Source organism: Scyliorhinus torazame, chromosome 12 (assembly GCF_047496885.1).
Source record: "Scyliorhinus torazame isolate Kashiwa2021f chromosome 12, sScyTor2.1, whole genome shotgun sequence".
Lineage (NCBI taxonomy): Eukaryota > Metazoa > Chordata > Chondrichthyes > Carcharhiniformes > Scyliorhinidae > Scyliorhinus > Scyliorhinus torazame.
Window position 1 is genome coordinate 62,764,835 of NC_092718.1, and position 22,091 is coordinate 62,786,925.

The following is a 22,091-nucleotide window of genomic DNA, read 5'->3' on the forward strand; positions in this document are numbered from 1 at the left end:
ATTTGGAGACAGAGCGACATGGTGGCACAATGGTTAGCATCGCTGCCTCACAGCGCCAGGGACCCAGGTTCAATTCTGGCTTTGGGTCACTGTCGGTATGTTCTCCCCATGGTAGCATGGGTTTCCTCCAGGTGCTCCGGTTTCCTCCCACAGTCTAAGATGTTTGGGGTAGGTGGATTGGCCATGATAAAGAGCCCTTTAGTGTCCAGGGATGTGCAGATCAGATTGTGGGGTTACAGGGATAGGGCAGGGGGGGGTAGGGCAGGGTGGACATGGGTAGAGTCCTCATTTGAAGGGTCAGTGCACTCGATGGGCCGAATGGCCTCCTTCTGCACTGTAGGGATTCTATGATAACTAGCAGAATAGAAATGGGAGAACAAGTGGCTGTGGATTTTCAGAAAGCTTTTAATAAAGTCCCAGAGAACAACTAAGTGTGCAAAATTAAAGCACATGAGATTGGGGATAATATATTGGCATGGATTGAGAATTGGTCAGCATACAGGAAACAGAGAGTAGGAATAAATGGGTCTTTTTAGGGGTGGCAGGCAGTGACTAGTGGGGTACTGGAGGGATCAGTGCTTGGGTCTCAGATTTTCACAATATATATTAATGATTTGGATCAGGGAACCAAATGTAATATTTCTAAGTTTGCTAAGAACACACTTGGTGGGAATATGAGTGGTGAGAAGGATATTAAGAGGCTTCAAGGCGATTAAGACAAGTTGAGCGTGTTGGCAAATACATGGCAGGTGCAGTATAAGCAACAGGTTATCCACTTCAGTAGAAAAAACAGAATGGCAGAGTATTATTTAAATGGTGATAGATTGGGAAATGTTGATGTACAAGGAGACCTAGGTGTCCTTGTACATCAATCACTGAAAGCGAGCATGCAGATGCAGCAAGCAGTTAGGAAGGCAAATGTATGTTGGCTTTCATTGCAAGAGGACTTGAGTACAAGAGCAAATATGTCTTACTGCAGCTGTACAGAGCTTTGGTGAGACCACAGCTGGACTATTGTGTGCTGTTTTGCCCTCCTTACCTGAGAAAGGTTATACTTGCCATAGAGGAAGTACAGCGAAGTTTCACCAGACTGTTCCTGGGATGGCAGGATTGTCTTATGAGGAGAGATTGGGTCAACCAGTCCTGTATTCACTGGAATTTAGAAGATTGAAAGAGGATCACATTAAACATTTTAAAAATTCTATCAGAGCTGGATGGACTGGATCCATGGATAATATTTCCTCTGGCGGGGGGCGGGGGTTCTTGAACAAGGATAATATGGGGTAGGTAGGCCATTAGGACTGAGGTGAGGAGAAATATCTTCACTCAGAGGCTGGTGAACCTGTGGAATTCTCTATCACAGAAGGCTATGGAGGCCAAATCACGGAATATATTTAAGAAGGAAACAGATAGATTTCTCAAATCTAAAGGCATCAAGGGATATGGGGAGAGAATGGATGTATGGCATTGAGATGGAGGATCAGCCAGGATCATATTGAATGGTGGAGCAGGTTTGATGAGCCAAATTACCTACTGCTACTTTCTATATTAACTGTAAACACTTGGCGATTAAGTGTTTCTATTAAAGATAGGAAATGTCTATATAAATTGTTACACTACAGACTTGCTCTGAATAGTTTCATTTCCAGTGCAAAAAGCAGTTCCCATGGGTAAGCCAACACTATTCATGATCAGGAACTTAAATGTTCCCATTTTGTGTACATGAAATAATACATAATGGAAATTATACATCACCTCGATGAATATAATCTACCCCAGACACTTTTCACAACAGATTAAATTGTTAAGAAGTAATTTATAGAGAAAAAAGTAGATAGCCAAAGAATTGTTCCGTGCCAAGGAATTGTTCCGTCCGATAGAGAACCAGAAGTGTAGAAATAGCTCGCAACCAGACAAATAACATCCTCTGAATTCTTACAGAATTTCAGATGAGTACACTGGAAAACACATCAGCAATTTTGTTTCTTAGCAAAAACAGAATATATAGGAATAGCATGAGGCCATTTAGTCCCTCAAGTTTGTTCCATCATTCAATAAGAGCTAATCTGCGCACTACATCCCTTAATACCTTTAGATAACAAAAATCTATCAATCTCAAATTTAACATTTACAACTGATCTGGCATCAATTGCTGTTTGTGGATGAGAGTTCCAAACTTTTACTGCCCTTCGTAAGTGTTTCTTAATTTCACAAGTAGTAGAAATAGCTTTTTGTATTTTTTGTATTTTGAAAACTTTGATCAATCACCCTTTGACCATCTAAATTCCAGGAAATACAATCCTGGTTTGTGTAGTCTCTCCCTATAATTGAACCCTTGTACAATAGAGGAACCATAGAATCCCTACTGCGCAGGAGGCCATTTGGCCCATCGAATCTGCACCGACCCTCTGAAAGAGCACCCTACCTAGGCCCACTCCCCCACCTTATCCCTGTAATCTAACCTGTACATCCCTGGACACAAAAGGGAAATTTAGCACGGCCAATCCACCTAACCTGTACATCTTTGGATTGTGGGAGGAAACTGGAGCACCTGGAAGAAACCCACGCAGACACAGGGAGAAAGTGCAAACTCCACATAGACACGCAAAGCCGGAATTGAACCCGGGTCCCTGGCGCTGTTAGGAAGAACTGCTAACCGCTGTGCCGCCCTATCCAGGTATCTTTCTAGTAAATCTATGCTGCACTCCCTTCAAAACCAATATACTATTCCTAAGGTGTGCTGCCCAGTACTGCTCATAATATTCCAGATGTGGTCGAACCAGGGCCAGGAGCAGAGAGATCTCGGAATTCATGTCCATAGATCTCTGAACATTGCCACCCAAGTGGATAGAGCCGTGAAGAAAGCCTATAGTGTGTTAGCATTTATTAACAGGGGGACTGAGTTTAAGAGCCGTGAGGTTATGCTGCAACTGTACAAGACCTTGGTTAGACCACATTTGGAGTAGTGTGTGCAGTTCTGGTCACCTCATTATACGAAGGGTGTGGATGCATTGGAAATGGTGCAAAGGAGATTTACCAGGATGCTGCCTGGATTGGAGGGTTGGTCTGATGAGGAAAGGTTGAGGGAGCTAGGGCTTTTCTCATTGGAGCGAAGGAGGATGGGAGGTGGCTTAATTGAAGTGTATAAGATGATGAGAGAGATAGATAGAGTGGACGTTCAGCGACTATTTCCTCGGGTGGATGTAGCTGTTGAGGAATTGAACTAAAGGAAAAGCATTAGACTGGGATGACCAGTTAGGATAGTGTAGAAGTATACCCTAATATAGGTAAGCAGAGAAAGAGGATAGGGCATTATAGACATTAATGCGGGTTGCAGGGAGTGAACAAAGAGATGGGCAAAGCATGGTGAGAGGGGGATGGGTAGCTATTAGGACCAGTTCTTTGCACAAAAGATACTGCAAAGGATGCTGGGAGAAAAGAGGCCCCAGGGAAGGAATGTGTAATGGGCCTATCAGGGCCAGTGGCAGTGAAGGTTAGATTATATGGCCAGGTCAAGGAATGTGGGAAAAGGGCCTATAAAAATCTTGTATTCGTGTATGTGGAACTTGATACTGCATGAATGTATATGAGAACACATGTTTTGCCTCCCTTTGTCTCACTCGCTCTGGAAGTTTCAAGGGACATGTTGTCTCCTGCCTTTTTATCAGAGTGAGTGGAGCTTGCAAGCTGGGTGAACTAAAATAAAATATCGATAATCCGAACTCAGCCTTTTGATTGAGACCAGACTGTGGACAGAAAGAACCCAATTTCATCACTGTTACAAGGGGCCATAACTATAAGGTTCATGGGAAGATATGAGGGATGTCAGAGGTAGGTTCTTTACTCAGAGAGTGGTTGGGGCGTGGAACGCACTCCCAGCTATGGTAGTGAAGTCAGACACTTTAGGAACTTTCAAGCAGTTATTGGAAACGCATATGGAGTGCACTAGAATGATTGGGAGTAAGTTGATTTGATCTTAGTTTCAGACTAGTTCAGCACAACATCGTGGGCCGAAGGGCCTGTACTGTGCTGTACAGTTCTATGTTCTATATATAGCTGAAGTATGACTCCTACCCAGTGCAGTCTATTCTCAAGATACAAAGGCCAGAATTCCATTACAATATTTGCAGAGACTCAAAAGAGTAAGGTTCCAAAGTGTAATTTTATGAGATGCTACACAGTAAATCAAACCAAACTACAACGCTTTTTTTAAACATATTTTTAAGTTTGTATAATCTATGTCTATACCAGACAGTGATTGGAAGAGGGTACCATATTTACAAGCAACAGATCTGGCTTGTAACTTACCAAGTTGGGTTCTGGATAAGGAATGAAAATATATAATGTATGTTTAGCATACCTACAGCTGGAACTCTCAATGAATACTAAGCACACTTTGTTTGCATCTAGTTCAGATTGTCTCTTGTATAATTGATTTTTGCTTTGTAGAAGCAAGCAATCTGATTCTTGCCGCACACCCTCATCAATGCATGAGCACATTGCTATCCTTTCAAAATTCAGGACTCGTTCCACAACAACAGTGCAGGAAGAACTGCAAGATCCATTCCAGCTGCAGCATTATAGTGAAAGCCAAAGGCACGACGAACAAACATTCACTTTTGACAGTTAGGAATGAAAATAACTCTGGATTGTCCTAAATTTACATAACATCTTTCAGTTTTATTTTAAAATGTCTTTAAAATTCACCTGCTTCCCTTTTACAAAACGATTTACACGCAGAAAAGCATGGTTTATTTGTAGGATCATAGCATGGTTACAGCACAGAAAGGTGCCTCGCGGCTTGTCATGTCAACATCAGTTCTTTGCAAGAGCAAATCAGCTGATCCCATTCCCCCCTAACCCTGCAGTGTATTTCTCTTTGGGTGCTTATCCAATTCCTTTTTGAAGGCCACACTGAATCTGCCTCCACCACTCTCAGGTAATGCATTCGAGACCCTCGACACCGCTGCGTTGGAAAGGATTGCCTCACGTCACCATTGCTTCTTTCGCCAATCATCTTGAATCAGTGTCCTCTGGTGCTCAGCCCGTCTGCCAATGAGAACAGTTCCTGACCATCTACTTTGTCCATTGGCGGCACGGTGGCGCAGTGGTTAGCAGTGTTGCCTCACGACACTGAGGAGCCGGGTTCGATCCCGGCCCCGGGACACTGTCCAAGTGGAGTTTGCACATTCACCCAGTGTCTGCATGGATCTCATCCCCACAACCCAAAGATGTGCAGGGTAGGTGGATTGGCCACGCTAAATTTCCTTTTAATGGGAAAAAAAGGGTTGGGTACTTAAAAATTTTTTTTAAATATCTACTTTGTCCAGATCCCTCAGGATTTTGAACACCTCTATCAAATCTCCTCTCAACATTCTCTTCTCTAAGGTGAACAAGCCCAGCTTTTCCAATCTATCCTGGTAAGTGAAGTTCCTCAATCTTGGAACCACCATTGTATATCTTTCCTGTACCCTCTGTAAAGCCTTCACATTCTTCCTAAAGTGTAGTGTCCAGAATTGGGCAGAGTACTCGAGGCAGAGTTAGTATATTCCAAAGGTACAGCATAAGCTCCTGGCTTTTGTGCTCCGCAAACAATACAAGGACATCTTTAAAAAAGAGCCGTACAAACTATTACAGAACACGGGCTGATTTCTCCAAAAAATGGGGCTATGGCACCCCGTCGGCTTAAAAACGCTGGTGTTTCACTCCCCAGTTTCCTGCAAAAAAAAAAAAGAGGGATTCACTTACCAGCAGGGGTCTAACAGGGACCCGGGGAGCTTCACGCAGCTTTGGCTGCGGATACGGACCCCCGCACTTCCGGTTCCGAGTCCGCGCATGCACATGGCAGCGGCTTCCAGCGGACCTACACGAAGAAACAAGGTCCCCCTGATCAGCCCTGCATCCCTGCATTGGACCGGACCGATCGCTGCCCCGGCATCCATAAAGCCCCCCCCCCGGTGCTTGATTCCCCCCGCCCCTCCATCAGGACGGCCGCCGACTGAGTCCGCCGTGCGAGAGTCCGGACCGGCCATACCACATTAGTTCCACGTCGTCCGGAACTCAGCCGGTCGGAATCGGAGTATCGCTGGGAGGGCCTCTGGCAATGGCCCCCCAGCCGCGCGCCGTGATTCGCAGGCGGGGGATTCACCAGGGGCCGGAGAATCGCCGGGCCCGATCCGGTCGGAAACTTTGATTCTCCGCCCCCGCGCCAAATGCGATTTTGGCACGGGGCTGCGGAGAATCCAGCCCCACATCTCTCGGGGAAATACTGCACCCACTGACCAATGTAGCGCCACGCAATTAAACTTGGTTCAGCGTTTTCTTTTTCTTTTTTTAATAATTTTTGTTCAAGGTTTTCATAAAATATCAAGAACAAAATGAGAAAGAAAAAAGAACCCAACAGGGTTAAATACAAACCACAATCTAAAAAAAGCAACCCCCCAAACTCCTCCCCCCCCTGTACATAAATAAATAAACATTAACACCCCGACTTAACACAAAAGGTGTATACATCCCCTCAGACCCCCCAGCGTAAATAACATAAACAAAAATAAAGTAACCCCACCCCCCGAGCTGCTGCTGCCATTGACCAATGTCTATCGTTCTGCCAGAAAGTCTAAGAACGGTTGCCACCGCCTAAAGAACCCTTGTACCGACCCTCTCAAGGCGAATTTCACCTTCTCCAATTTAATGAACCCTGCCATATCGCTGATCCAGGATTCCACGCTTGGGGGCCTCGCATCTTTCCACTGAAGGAGAATCCATCGCCGGTCTACCAGGGACGCAAAGGCCAAAATTCCGGCCTCTTTCCCCTCCTGCACTCCCGGCTCCTCTGCCACCCCAAATATTGCGAGCCCCCAGCCCGGTTTGACCCTGGATCCTACCACCCTCGACACCCTCCTCGCTACGCCCTTCCAAAATTCCTCCAGCGCTGGGCATGCCCAGAACATATGGGTGTGATTTGCTGGGCTTCCTGAGCACCTAACACACCTGCCCTCACCCCCAAAGAACCGCCTCATCCTTGTCCCGGTCATGTGTGCCCTGTGCTGCACCTTAAACTGTATGAGGCTGAGCCTCGCGCATGAAGAGGAAGAATTCACCCTCCCTAGGGCATCTGCCCTCGTCCCTTCCTCAATTTCCTCTCCCAACTCCTCCTCCCACTTACCTTTCAACTCCACCACAGAGTCCTCCTCCTCCTCCTGCATCACCTGGTAAGTTTCCGAGATCTCCACCCCCCCCCCCACCCCGAGAGCACCCTGTCCTGTACTGTGTGTGGCAGTAGCCACGGGAATTCCACCACCTGCCGTCTGGCAAACGCCCTTACCTGTAAGTACCTGAAGGTGTTCCCTGGGGGGAGCCCGTACTTCTCCTCCAGCTCACCCAAGCTCGCGAACTTCCAGTCCACAAACAGGTCCCCCAACGTTCGTATCCCTGCCCTGTGCCACCCCGAAAACCTTCCACCTGTTCTTCCTAGGGCGAACCGGTGGTTCCCCCGTAATGGGGTCCACGCCGAGGCCCCAACTTCCCCCCTATGCCGCCTCCACTGCCCCCAAATTTTGAGGGCCGCCACCACCACCGGGCTCGTGGTATACCTCCTTGGAGGGAGCGACAGCGGCGCCGTTGCCAGCGCCCCCAGACTCGTACCCACACAGGACGCCGTCTCCAGACTCTTCCATGCAGCCCCCTCCCCCTCCATCACCCACTTGCGCACCATTGTCGCATTGGCGGCCCAGTAGTACCCACAGAGGTTGGACAGTGCCAGCGCCAGCCCCCCCCCTATCTCTACTCCGCTCCAGGAACACCCTTCTCACCCTCGGAGTCCCTCGCACCCACACAAACCCCATTATACTCCTGTTAACCCGCCTGAAAAAAGCCTTCGGGATAAACACAGGGAGGCACTGGAACAGGAACAAAACATTGGGAGCACCGTCTTTTTGAATGACTGCACCCTATCCGCCAAGGACAGGGGCAATGCATCCCACCTCTTGAACTCCTCCTCCATTTGCTCCACCAGCCTTGTAAAGTTAAGTCTATGCAGGGGCCCTGGCCAGCTCCTGGCCACCTGGACCCCCAAATATCTAAAGCTCCTCTCCGCTCTTTTTAGTGGGAGCTCGCCAATCCTCCTCTCCTGGTCCCCTAGCTGAACTACGAACAGCTCGCTCTTCCCCATATTGAGCTTGTACGCCGAAAAGTCCCCGAATTCCCTAAGGATTTTCATTACCTCTGGCATTCCTCCCACCGAGTCCGCCACATACAGCAGCAGGTCGTCTGCATAAAGCGACACCCTATGCTCCTCCCCACCCTGCACCAACCCCATCCAGTTCCTTGACTCTCTCAGTGCCATAGCCAGGGGTTCAATAGCCAGTGCGAAGAGCAGGGGGGACAGGGGACACCCCTGTCTCGTCCCTCGGTGCAACCGAAAGTACTCGGACCTCCTCCTATTTGTGGCCACACTCGCCATCGGGACCTCATACAACAGCCTAACCCACCTGACAAACCCCTCCCCGAACCCGAACCTCTTCAGCACCTCCCATAGGTACCCCCACTCTACCCTATCGAAGGCTTTCTCAGCGTCCATCGCCACCACTATCTCCGTCTCCCCCTCCCTCGCCGGCATCATGATAACGTTCAAAAGCCTCCGCACATTCGCATTCAACTGTCTCCCCTTCACAAACCCCGTCTGGTCTTCATGGATGATCTGTGGCACACAATCCTCAATCCTCGTGGCTAAGACCTTCGCCAGCACCATGGCATCTACATTTAGCAAGAAAATCGGTCTGTAAGACCCACATTGCAGGGGATTCTTGTCCCGCTTCAGGATCAAGGAGATCAGTGCCCGGGACATCGTCGGGGGTAAAGCCCTCCCCCCTCCCTTGCCTCATTAAAGGTCCTAACTAACAGCGGACCCAACAGGTCCATATATGTTTTATAGAACTCGACCGGGAAACCGTCTGGCCCCGGTGCCTTCCCCGCCTGCATGCTTTCTATCCCTTTGATCAGCTCCTCCAGCCCAATCGGGGCCCCCAGTCCCGCCACCAGTCCCTCTTCCACCTTTGGAAACCTCAATTAGTCTAGGAAACGGCCCATCCCTCCCTCCTCCCGCGGGGACTCGGATCGGTACAATTCCTCGTAGAAGTCCCTGAAGACCCCATTGATGCCAACCCCACTCCTCACCACGCTCCCTCCCCTGTCCTTAACTCCCCCGATCTCCCTAGCTGCATCCCGCTTCCGAAGCTGATGCGCCAGCATCCAGCTTGCCTTTTCCCCATACTCGTAGACCGCCCCCTGGGCCTTCCTCCACTGCACCTCCGCCTTCCTGGTGGTCACCAGGTCGAATTTGCCCTGGAGGCTGCGCCTCTTCCTCAACAATCCTTCCTCAGGCTCTTCCGCATACCTCCTGTCTACCCTCACCATCTCCCCCACCAGCCTCTCCCTCGCCCCCAGCTCCCTCCGCTCCTTGTGGGCCCTAATGGAGATCAGCTCTGCCCTCACCACCGCCTTCAGTGCCTCCCATACCATCCCCACTCGGACCTCCCCGTTGTCGTTGGTCTCCAAGTACCTCTCTATACTTCCTCGGACCCGCTCGCTCACCTCCTCGTCCGCAAACAGCCCCACCTCCAAGCGCCACAGCGGACGCTGGTCCCTCTCCTCCCCCATCTCCAAGTCCACCCAATGCGGGGCGTGGTCCGAAATGGCTATTACCGAATACTCGGTATCCTCTATTCTCGCTATCAGCACCCTACTCAAAATGAAAAAGTCGATTCGGGAATAAGCCTTATGGACATGTGAGAAGAATGAAAATTCCCTAGCCCCCGGCCTTGCAAATCTCCAAGGGTCTACCCTTCCCATCTGGTCCATAAACCCCCTCAGCAGTCTATCCGCCGCCGGCTTCCTACCCGTCCTAGACCTGGAGCGATCCAGTGCCAGATCCAACACCGTGTTAAAGTCTCCCCCCATTATCAGGCCCCCCACTTCCAAGTCTGGGATCCGACCCAACATACGCCGCATAAAACCCACATCGTCCCAGTTCGGAGCATACACATTGACCAGTACCACCCTCTCTCCCTGCAACTTACCACTTACCATTATGTACCTACCGCCATTATATGCCACAATGCTCGACGCCTCGAATGACACCTTCTTTCCCACCAAGATCGCCTCCCCTCGATTTTTGGCATCTAGCCCCGAATTAAACACCTGACCTACCCACCCTTTCCTCAGTGTTACCTGGTTTGCCACCTTCAGGTGTGTCTCCTGGAGCATAACCACATCCGCCTTGAGCCCCTTCAGGTGCGCGAACACGCGGGCCCGCTTAACCGGCCGATTCAGTCCCCTTATATTCTAGGTTATCAGCCGGATCAGGGGGCCACCCGCCCCCCTCCCCCGCCGACTAGCCATGACCCCTCCTTGGCCAGCCACGCGCCCGCACCCCACACCCGGCCCGTCCCCCACAGCGGCAGACCCCCGTCTCGAACCCCCCCCACTCGCTCCAGCTCCTCCTTGACCTTAGCAGCAGCAACTCGATTCCCCCCCACCCCCCGGGCTAGGACTCATCCTAGCTGGTTTACTCCCCCCATTGCACTTCCGCAAGTCAGCTGACTCCTGCTGACCCCGGCCACTCCCGCCTCCCCTTCAACTCCTCCCATTGTGTGGCACACCCTCCTCTCCCGCTCCCCATCCACAGGCTCTCCCCCTCCCCCCTCCATTCTAAGCACAGGAAACAATCCTCGCTTCCCCGCCCCGGTCCCCCACTCTTCGGCGCGGGGAAAAAGCCCGCGCTCTCCACCTACCAGGCCCCGCCACCAACCAAACCAGTGCCCAACCCGCCCCATCCACCCTCCCCAACCCGAAAGAGAAAAACACAGAGAAAAAGAAACCCAAAACAATGCAAGGGCCCCCTCCCCCCCCCACCAAACCAAAAATAGGCATAACATATCCACTGCAGTTCCCAATCGCCCATCCCGACCCTCAGTCTGTGTCCAGCTTCTCGGCCTGAACAAAGGCCCACGCCTCCTCCGGAGACTCAAAATAATGGTGCCGGTCCTTGTAGGTAACCCACAGTCGCGCCGGCTGCAAAATGCCAAACTTCACCCCATTCCTGTGCAGCACAGCCTTCGCTCGATTGTACCCGGCCCTCCTCTTCGCCACCTCCGCACTCCAGTCCTGATATATCCGAACCTCCGCGTTCTCCCACCTGCTGCTCCACTCCTTCTTTTCCCACCTGAGCACACACTCCCGATCGACGAACCGATGGAACTGCACCAGCACCGCCCGGGTAGGCACGTTAGCCTTGGGCCTCCTCGCCAACACTCTATGGGCCCCTTCCAGCTCCAGGGGCCTCTGGAAGGACCCCACTCCCATCAGCGAGTTCAACATGGTGACCACAGAGGCCCCCACGTCCAGCCCTTCCAGCCCCTCCGGGAGGCCTAGAATCCGCAGATTCTTCCGCCTCGGCCGATTCTCCATCTCCTCAAACCGCTCCTGCCATTTCTTGTGGAGCGCCTCGTGCAGCTCCAACTTTACCGCCAGGCCTAAGATCTCGTCCTCATTGTCAGAGATCTTTTGTCGAGCCTCTCGGATCGCCACCCCCTCGGCCGTCTGTGTCTCCAGCAGCTTATCAATAGAAGCCTTCATCGGCTCTAGCAGGTCCGTTTTAATCTCTCTGAGGCAGCGCTGGATACCCTCCTGTTGCTCCGCCGCCCACTGCCTCCACGCTGCCTGATCTCCGCCCGCTGCCATTTTGTCCTTCTTCCCTCCCTTCTTCTGGTCCACCACCACCTTTTTTGTCGCCCCGCCCCTAGTTAAAGCCATATACTGACAGGGAGCTATTATTAACTCCTTCCCACACCGGGAAACGTCGAAAAAGTGCCCTTGGGGGCCCTGAAAAGAGCCCAAAAGTCTGCTTTTGCGGGAGCCGCCGACTGTGCGACTTTGCTCCGCATAGCCGCAACCCGAAGTCTCGAGTGCGAATCCTTTTGGCAGTGTTCGCCTCACCAATCTGCCCCAAAAAGTCTGCGGAAATTCCTGAAAAAGGTCTGAGAGTCCGTTCCAGACGGGAGCTGCCGAATGCGCGACCTACTCCTCCATGGCCGCCACCGGAAGCCTCGTCCCCGCTTCTTCAGTGGCCTTGGGAGATCTTTTCACGGTTGTTCCCTCTGCTGTTAGAATTCACCTTTAATAAAGGCCCTCAAGTCAGCTTGCAGCTTTAAGCTTGCCCTTCCCCCGCCTGCATGCTGGAAGAGGCTCTGTTTATCCTGCAGTTACAGCCAAATCTTTTACTGTTTCTGCCGGGTCTGGTAACCAAGAGACATATCATTCCTGGGGGACACTGTTGGGGGAATGTTGCAGTCTTCTTCCCACACCGGGAAATGTCAAACAATTGCCGTGGGGGCCCTGTAAAGAGCCCAAAAGTCCGTTCCAAGTGGGAGCTACCGAACATGCGACCTAGCTCTGCATAGCCGCACCCGGAAGTCGGTTCAGCATTTTCTAAGGACCATGTAGGCCAAAATCAGCAGGTCCCAGAGGAAGGCCAGAGGTGGCACAGCTGCAAGTACAATGTCAACATGAACTGCCGGTTCTGTGGAGGTACATGCAATGGTGCAGTGGACATTTCAGTCAGAAGACAATGAAATCAATCACAGCTTGGACATACCTGAACAACACAAAGAGTCCATCACTTTTAATGACTCAATCCCTCTATTTATAAAGCCCACAGCCCATGTAGCTTTTTAACCACTTTCTCAACCTGCCTACCTAGTACTGTCAACAATTTGTGCACACCAGGGACTGGTTTAGCACAGTGGGCTAAACAGCTGGCTTGTCATGCAGAACAATGCCAGCAGCGTGGGTTCAATTCCCGTACCAGCCTCCCCGAACAGGCGCTGGAATGTGGTGACTAGGGTATTTTCACAGTAACTCCATTGAAGCTTACTTGTGACAATAAGCGATTATATTATTATTATTTACCCTCAGGTCTCTCTGTTCTTGCACCTGCTTTAGAAATGCAAGCTGTATTTGATATTGCCTTTCCTCTTCTTCCTGCAAATATGTATCACTTCACATTTGAGGCATTAAATTTCAAAATCCATAAGGTGCAATGGACACCTCAGATGGTGTAGTCTTCTAAAAATGGTTACTTCCTGATCCTGTTTTAGTCTTAATTTGATTACAATAGTTTATCGTAAGAATGAACAATTAAAGGTAGCAAGAAGCATGAATAACCACATCCTCATTCAGATAAACCAATTGCTATAAAGTTGGCTTATTTCAACAATAACAGACCAATGGAAATCTAATGAGACTCAGACATCTATCCAAGCTGTTCCAAGACATCACTAATATCTGCCAGATAAAGTGGAAAATTGCCACGGTATGTACTGCCCGGACAAACAGGACAAATGCAATGTAGCCCATTACCACCTCAACAGTCCACTTCCAATCAGTAATAAAGTGAAGGTGTCATTGATAGCGCTATCAAGCAGCACTTTTACAGCAGTAACCTGCTCACCAATGTTCAGCTTGGGTTCCATCAGGGCAACTTGGCTCCAGGCCTCATTACAGCCTTGGACCAAACAAGGACAAGAGTTGAATTCAGGAGCTGAGGTTAGAGTGGCTTCAAGTTAGCATTTGATCAAATATGGCATTAAGCAGCCTTAGTAAAATCCAGGTCAATGGGAATTGGAGGAAACGCTCCCCTGGTTGGAGTCATACCTAGCACAAAAGAAGATTGTTCTGGCTGTTACAAACCAATTATCTAGCCCCCAAGAAAATGCTCCAGGAGTTCCCAAGAGCAGTGCCTAAGGTTCTACCATCTTCAGCTGTGTCACCAATGCAACAAGTTCTGGACAACATTCAAGCTGAAGTGGCAAGTAACATTCATGTCACCTAAATGCCAGGTAAAGACCATTGTAAAGAAGAGAGAGTCTAACCATCTGTCCTTGGCATGCATCGGTATTACCATTGCTCAAGCCCTCCCATCAACATCCTATGGGTCACCACTGACCAGAAACCTAACTGGGCCAGTAATATAAATATTTTGGCTACAAGAGTAGAGCAGAGGTTGGAATTCTGCGGTGAGTAATCATGCCCGACTCCTGGAAGCCTGTCCACCATCTACAAGGCACAAAGCACAAGTGCGATGGAAAATTCTCCATTCGGCTGGATGAGTGCAGCTCTAATAACACACAAAAAGATCAACGCCATCCAGGACACAGCAACCTATTTGATCAGCATCGCAAAAAGTTGGTTTACAGGTGCAACAGATGATTAGAACATAGAACATTACAGCTCAGTACAGGCCCTTCGGCCCTCGATGTTGCACCAACCTGTGAAACCACTCTAAAGCCCACCTACACTATTCCCTTATCGTCCATATGTCTAGCCAATGACCATTTGAATGCCCGTAGTGTTGGCTACTACTGTTGCAGTCAAGGCATTCCACGCCCTTACTACTCTCTGAGTAAAGAACCTACCTCTGACATCTGTCTTATATCTATCTCCCCTCAATTTAAAGCTATGTCCCCTCGTGCTAGACATCACCATCCGAGGAAAAAGGCTCTCACTGTCCACCCTATCCAATCCTCTGATCATCTTGTATGCCTCAATTAAGTCACCTCTTAACCTTCTTCTCTCTAACGAAAACAGCCACAAGTCCCTCAGCCTTTCCTCATAAGATCTTCCCTCCATACCAGGCAACATTCTGGTAAATCTCCTCTGCACCCTTTCCAATGCTTCCACATTCTTCCTATAATGCGGCGACCAGAATTGCACGCAATACTCCAAATGCAGCCGCACCAGAGTTTTGTACAGCTGCAACATGACCTCATGGCTCCGAAACTCAATCCCTCTACCAATAAAAGTTAACACACCGTACGCCTTCTTAACAACCCTCTCAACCTGGATGGCAACTTTCAGGGATCTATGTACATGGACACCGAGATCTCTCTGCTCATTCACACTGCCAAGAATCTTACCATTAGCCCAGTACTCTGTCTTCCTGTTATTCCTTCCAAAATGAATTACCTCACACTTTTCTGCATTAAACTCCATTTGCCACCTCTCAGCCCAGCGCTGCAGCTTATCTATGTCCCTCTGTAACTTGTAACATCCTTCCGCACTGTCCACAACTGCATCGACTTTAGTGTCATCCGCAAATTTACTCACCCATCCTTCTACGCCCTCCTCCAGGTCATTTATAAAAATGACAAACAGCAGTGGCCCCAAAACAGACCCTTGTGGTACACCACTAGTAACTGGACTCCAGTCTGAACATTTCCCATCAACCACCACCCTTTGTCTTCTTCCAGCTCGACAATTTCTGATCCAAACTGCTAAATCACCCTGAATCCCATGCCTCCATATTTTCTGCAGTAGTCTACCGTGGGGAACCTTATCAAACGCTTTACTGAAATCCATATACACCACATCAACTGCTTTACCCTCATCCACCTGTTTGGTCACCTTCTCAAAGAACTCAATAAGGTTTGTGACGCACGACCTACCCTTCACAAAACCGTGTTGACTATCTCTAATCAAATTATTCCTTTCCAGATGATTATCTCTTATAAACCTTTCCAAGATTTTGCCCACAACAGAAGGCAGGCTCACTGGTCTATAGTTACCTGGGTTGTCTCTATCCCCCTTCTTGAACAAGGGGACAACATTTGCTATCCTCCAGTCTTCTGGCACTATTCCTGTAGACAAAGATGACTTAAAGATCAACGCCAAAGGCTCAGCAATCTCCTCCCTTGCTTCCCAGAGAATCCTAGGATAAATCCCATCCGGCCCAGGGGACCTATCTATTTTCACACTTTCCAGAATTACTAACACCTCCTCCTTATGAACCTCAAGCCGTTCTAGTCTGGTAGCCTGAATCTCAGTATTCTCGACAACATTGTCTTTTTCCTGTGTGAATACTGATGAAAATTATTCATTTAGCACCTCTCCTATCTCCTCAGACTCCAAGCACAACTTCCCACTACTGTCCTTGACTGGCCCTACTCTTACCCTAGTCATTCGTTTATTCCTGACATATCTATAGAAAGCTTTAGGGTTATCCTTGATCCTACCTGCCAAAGACTTCTCATGTCCCCTCCTGGCTCTTCTTAGCTCTCTCCTTAGGTCCTTCCTAGCTAACTTGTAACTCTCGAGCGCCCTAACTGAACCTTCATGTCTCATCTTTACATAAGCCTCCTTCTTCCTCTTGACAAGTGTTTTGACTGCTTTAGTAAACCACGGTTCCCTTGCTTGACCACTTCCTCCCTGCCTGACAGGTACATACTTATCAAGGACACGCAGTAGCTGTTCCTTGAACAAGCTCCACATTTCCATTGTGCCCATCCCCTGCAGTTTTCCTCTCCATCCGATGCATCCTAAGTCTTGCCTCATCGCATCATAATTGCCTTTCCCCCAGATATAACTCTTGCCCTGCGGTATATACCTATCCCTTTCCATCACTAAAGTAAGCGTAATCGAATTGTGGTCACTATCACCAAAGTGCTCACCTACCTCCAAATCTAACACCTGTCCTGGTTCATTACCCAGTACCAAATCCAATATGGCCTCGCCTCTCGTTGGCCTATCTACATACTGTGTCAGGAAACCCTCCTGCACACATTGGACAAAAACGGACCCATCTAAAGTACTCGAACTATAGCGTTTCCAGTCAATATTTGGAAAGTTAAAGTCCCCCATAACAACTGCCCTGTTGCTTTCACTCCTATCCAGAAAAATCTTTACAATCCTTTCCTCTACATCTCTGGAACTTTTCGGAGGCCTATAGAAAACCCCTAACAGGGTGACCTCTCCTTTCCTGTTTCTAACCTCAGCCCATACTACCTCAGTAGACGAGTCCTCATCAAACGTCCTTTCTGCCACAGTAATACTGTCCTTGACTAACAATGCCACCCCTCACCCTCTTTTACCACCTTCCCTAAGCTTACTGAAATATCTAAACCCCGGCACCTGCAACAACCATTCCTGTCCCTGCTCTATCCATGTCTCCGAAATGGCCACAACATCGAAGTCCCAGGTACCAAGGTGAATGGAGTTTTGTCCTTCATTGCTAGAGGAATGGAGTTTAAGACTAGGGAGGTTATGCTGCAACTGTATAAGGTGTTAGTGAGGCCACACCTGGAGTATTGTGTTCAGTTTTGGTCTCCTTACCTGAGAAAGGATGCACTGGCGCTGGAGGGTGTGCAGAGGAAATTCACTAGGTTAATCCTAGAGTTGAGGGGGTTGGATTACGAGGGAGGTTGAGTAGACTGGGACTGTACTCATTGGAATTTAGAAGGATGCGGAGGGATCTTATAGAAACATATAAAATTATGAAGGGAATAGATAGGATAGATGCGGGCAGGTTGTTTCCACTGGTGGGTGACAGCAGAACTCGGGGACATAGCCTCAAAATAAGGGGAAGTATATTTAGGACTGAGCTTAGAAGGAACGTCTTCACCCAAAGGGTTGTGAATCTATGGAATTCCATGCCCAGTGAAGCAGTTGAGGCTCCTTCATTAAATGTTTTCAAGATAAAGATAGATAGTTTTTTGAAGAATAATAGAATAAAGGGTTATGGTGTTCGGGCGGGAAAGTGGAGCTGAGTCCACAAAAGATCAGCCATGATCTTACTGAATGGCGGAGCAGGCTCGAGGAGGCAGATGGCCTACTCCTGCTCCTAGTTCTTCTGTTCTTATCCCATCTACACCAATGAGCATTCAATCCCTGCACAGTGGAAGCATTGTGTACCATCTACAAGATGGACAGCAGCAAATCGCAAAGGTTCTTTCGCCAACCTCTCCCAAACCCACAACCTCTACCACCTAGAACAAAAGTAGCAGTATCATGAGAACACCACCCTGCAGGTTCCCCTCCAAGTCACACAGCAGCCTGACTTGTCATATTGCTGCATTAAAATCTTGGAACTCCCTCCCTCACAGCACTGAATGTATCAATGGATTACAGCTGGTCAAGAAGGCAGCTCACCTTCTCAAGGACAATTAGGAATGGACAATAAATGTTGGCTTTGTCACTCACATGCTGTGAATGAAAAAGAACGCTGAACAAAAAAACTTATGCAAAAAGCTGACTTTGTTGTAAGTAACCCAATTATCCCAGCCCTCATGCTGATGACACGTCACAATGTGAACACACCACTGCAACTCTGAGCTCTGGGGAACAATATAAATATCAACTCCAACATAAATGGTACATCCACTGCATTCAAGCAGACAAACTAAGCACCGTTCACTCAGAAAGTATGGCCCCTTGCGGGACACACGAACGAACATATGCAGTGGGAGCGTCTGTCCGTCTATCTCTGCCTTAAAATATTCAGTGACCCCCACATCCACCATCTTCTGAGGCAGAGTGTTCCAAAGTCGGACACCCCTCAGAGAAGAAAATTCCCCTCATCTCTGTCCTAAAAGTGCAATTCCTAATTTTAAAACAGTGTCCCCAGTTCTGGACTCACCCACGAGAGGAAACATCCATTCATTGTATACCTTGTCAAGACCATTCAGGTCTTGTATACATCAATCAGGTCACTCCTGACTCTTCTAAACTCCAGTGGAAACAAGCCCAGCCTGTCCAACATGTCCCCATAAGGCAGCTAGTTCATTCCAAGTGTCAATCCAGAAAACCTCCTCTGAACTGCCTCCAATGTATTTACATCCTTCCTTAAATAAGGAGTCCAAAACTGCACACAGTATTTGAGATATGGTTTCATCAGGGCCCTGGATAACTAAAATACACATGAGCTTACTTGAAATCAATTTCCAATCCAAGAGGTTCAGTTTGAGAGAATGTTATTACCAAGTGACAACTCTTTTCTATCATTGTCTGCGACAGTGCGAGAGATACTGTTTGATTCCAAGATTTCCTTTATGTGCTGGAACAGAGCTGCCAAAAGTTTCAATGGGACAGATCACAAATCATTGTCATGTACTTTATTACCTCGCAATCTTTTAAAATTCTTGATTTTTTAAATTCATTCATGGGATGTGAGCGGCACTGGCTGGAACAGCATTTATCACCCACCCCTAATTTCCCTTGAGAAGGTGTTTGTGAGCTGCCTTCTTGAACCACTGCAGTCCCTGTGGCGTAGATACACCCACAGTGCAGTTAGGGAGGGAGTTTCAGGATTTTGACCCAGTGACAGTGAAGGAACAGCAATATATTTCCAAGTCAGGATGGTGAGTGGCTTGGAACTTCTAGGTGGTGGTATCCCATGTGTTTGCTGCCCTAGTCCTTTTAGATGGTAGTGGTCATGGGTTTCCAAGGTGCTGCCTAAGGAGCCTTGATAAATTCCTGCAGTGCATCTTGTAGCTGGTACCCACAGCTGCTACTCTACATCAGTAGTGGAGGGAGTGAATGCTTGTGGAAGAGGTGCCAATCAAGCGGGCTGCTTTGCCCTGGATGGATTGTGCTTCTGGAGTGTTGTTGGAGCTGCACTCGTCCAGACAACTGAAGAGTATTCCATCACATTCCTGACTTGTGCCTTGTAAATAGTGACAGGGTTTGGGGAGTCAGAAGATGGATTCAAAGATGTGCGGGTTAGGTGGATAGGCCACCCTAAAATGTCCAAAGGTTAGTTGGGGTTACTGGGCTCCGGGGACAAGGTGGAGGTGTGGGCTTAGGTAGGGTGCTCTTTCAGGGGCCACTATAGACTCGATGGGCCAAATGGCCTCCTTCTGCACTGTAAATTCTATGATTCTATGAGTTACGTGCCGCTGTATTCCCAGCCTCTGAACCACTCTTGTAGCCACAGTATTTAAATGGCTAGTCCAGTTCAGTTTCTGTTCAATGGTAACCCTCAGGATGTTGATAGAATTTTGAAAATAAGTGTAATTAACTGTTGTCTGTCAAAAATAAACGAACATGGGACTTAGTAGGAGTAGGCTATTCAACCCTGCTCCACATAGCAGTACCACATTTAAGATAACTGTTAACCCCTGGGTCCAGGCACTTTGAAATTTGAAACATGAAAAGCTAGTGGATTTGAGATGTATGAAATGCAGTTTCCTTGTACAAAGTGGAGAGCAAATTGTGGCTATATTTTTCCCAATTAATGGACCAGCACAAAGTTGGCAGAGAGTCAGAAAGGACATGGATTCAAGATAAATTATGGAATATCAAAATTACTTGAAATGGAGCAGACTGAGCACACCTGAAAGTCAGAAAAAGTTTTGATTTCAAGAATAAAAGCAAGAATTGGGCCCTTCCCATTGGTTATCCGGCCCCTCCAACTGGTTAGTGTGGCCCTTCCTGCTGATATCCTGGCCTCTTCCCCAGGGCAGTCCCATTGCCGGGGCCAGCCTCCTTTAACTAGGCTCCAACAGTCAGGTACCATTCCCCCACAGTCCTTCACCCTGGTCACCTTGTCTAGGTTATCACTGCACTGTGCCTTCCTTATCCCACCAGAAACGTTGTCCATTCTCCAGCTAGGCTGCACACAAACCACAACCCCACCATTGCCCTGGCTGGCCCCGCCCTCCTGTTGCTGTGGCCCCCAACCCTCGTTGCCCTGCCCCTCCCCTCAGGTTGCCCTGTTCCTCCCCTCAGGTTGCCCTGCCCCTCCCCTCAGGATGCCCTGCCCCTCCCCTCAGGATGCCCTGCCCCTCCCCTCAGGATGCCCTGCCCCTCCCACACTTACTCTGACCCCTCCCCCAGTTCTTCTGGACCTTCCTGCCTCCTCTGGCCGCTCCCACCACTTCCTCTGGGCCCCTCCCTTCTGGTTACCAGCCCCTCCTGCCATTAGCCTAGCCCCTCCCCCAGTTATCCTAGCCCTCCCCACTACACTAGCCCCTCCCCCCAGTTACCCTAACCCCTCCCCGTTACCCTAGCCCCTCCCCAGTCACCCCAGCATCTCCCCATTACCCTAGCCCCTCCCCCAGTTGCCCCAGTCCCTCCCCATTACATTAGCCCTCCCCCAAGTTACCTTAGCCCCTCCCACCAGTCACCCTAGCCCCTCCCCCCAGTTATCCTAGACCCTCCCCCGTTATCCTAGCCCCTCCCCCGTTATCCTAGCCCCTCCCCCACCCAGTTATCCTAGCCCCTCCCCCACCCAGTTACCCTAGCCCCTCCCCCATTACCCCAGCCCCTTCCCCCAGTTACCGTAGCCCCTCCACTGTTTTGCTGGCCCCTCCCCCCAGTTGCTCTTGCCCCTCCCCCAGTTACTCTGGTCCCTCCCCCGTTACTCTGGTCCAGCCCCCAGTTACTCTGGCCTGCCCCCAGTTACTCTGGTCCCTCCCCCAGTTACCCTAGCCCCTCCCCCGGTTACTCTGGCCCCACCTCCTCAATGGCTACCGCTCTCGCCGGTCCCGGGGTGTAAAAGGAGTTGGGGAAGAAGTCTCGGGTGATTGTAAAACTCTTACCCGGAGCGCCGCTTCCCTCCGCGGGCTGGCACCGCTCCTATCACTCTCACCTGCCCGGGTCCGGGTGTCACCGGGTTGCTCGGTGCTGTCAGAGCCACCGGTTCAGAAACCTCGGAGCTCATCTCGGCGGCCATGGGCACAATGAACTGCGCGTACTGCGCATGCGCCCCCACCGCCCCGCGGACCCGGATCGCAGTGGGCGGGGCCTCCGTAGCGCCCCTGTCGCCCGGGCCGGGGGGGGGGGGGCTACCAACTCTCCCACACTGCCCGGGAGTCTCCAGCAAGAGGGTATTGCATACAAACATCATTTTATTTCAACAGTTTGCTTGTAATAATAAAATTGTAGAGAAAAAACTGACTGACATTTATATTAGTGTATAGTATTCCAATATGATTTAGGAACAATAATAGAATAATCTTTCACAAGTATGAAGTTTCTGTGAAAAGCCCCTAGTCGCATTCCGGCGCCTGTTCGAGTAGGGAATTGAACCCGCGCTGTTGGCCTTGTTCAGCATCACAAACCAGCTGTCCAGGTCACTGAGCTAAAGGAGGGCAGGGGAAGGGAGAGGCAGGAATGTGGAGTTGATCACTTCAACCATGACCTTACATAGAACATGGAACGATACAGCGCAGTACAGGCCCTTTTTGTTGCACCAAAACAAAAGCCATCTAACCTACACTATGCCATTATCATCCATATGTTTATCCAATAAACTTTTAAAT

The 22,091-nt window shown here is 49.4% G+C and overlaps 1 protein-coding gene across 8 annotated transcripts in view; it reads right to left on the reverse strand.

Moving 5' to 3' along the window:
* The window catches only part of arnt2 (aryl-hydrocarbon receptor nuclear translocator 2), a 503,807-nt gene extending 482,284 nt beyond the window's left edge, over positions 1 to 21,523 (reverse strand). For 5 of the 8 annotated variants that reach the window (XM_072468767.1, XM_072468766.1, XM_072468765.1 and 2 more), the window contains exon 1: positions 21,369 to 21,523. In XM_072468767.1, coding sequence (XP_072324868.1) covers positions 21,369 to 21,502 — 134 coding nt within the window. In that variant the 5' untranslated portion in view covers positions 21,503 to 21,523. The remainder of the gene's footprint in view (positions 1 to 21,368) is intronic. The other 3 variants (XM_072468768.1, XM_072468769.1, XM_072468770.1) reach the window with 1 other exon arrangement.
* Between the last annotated feature and the right edge of the window lie 568 nt (positions 21,524 to 22,091).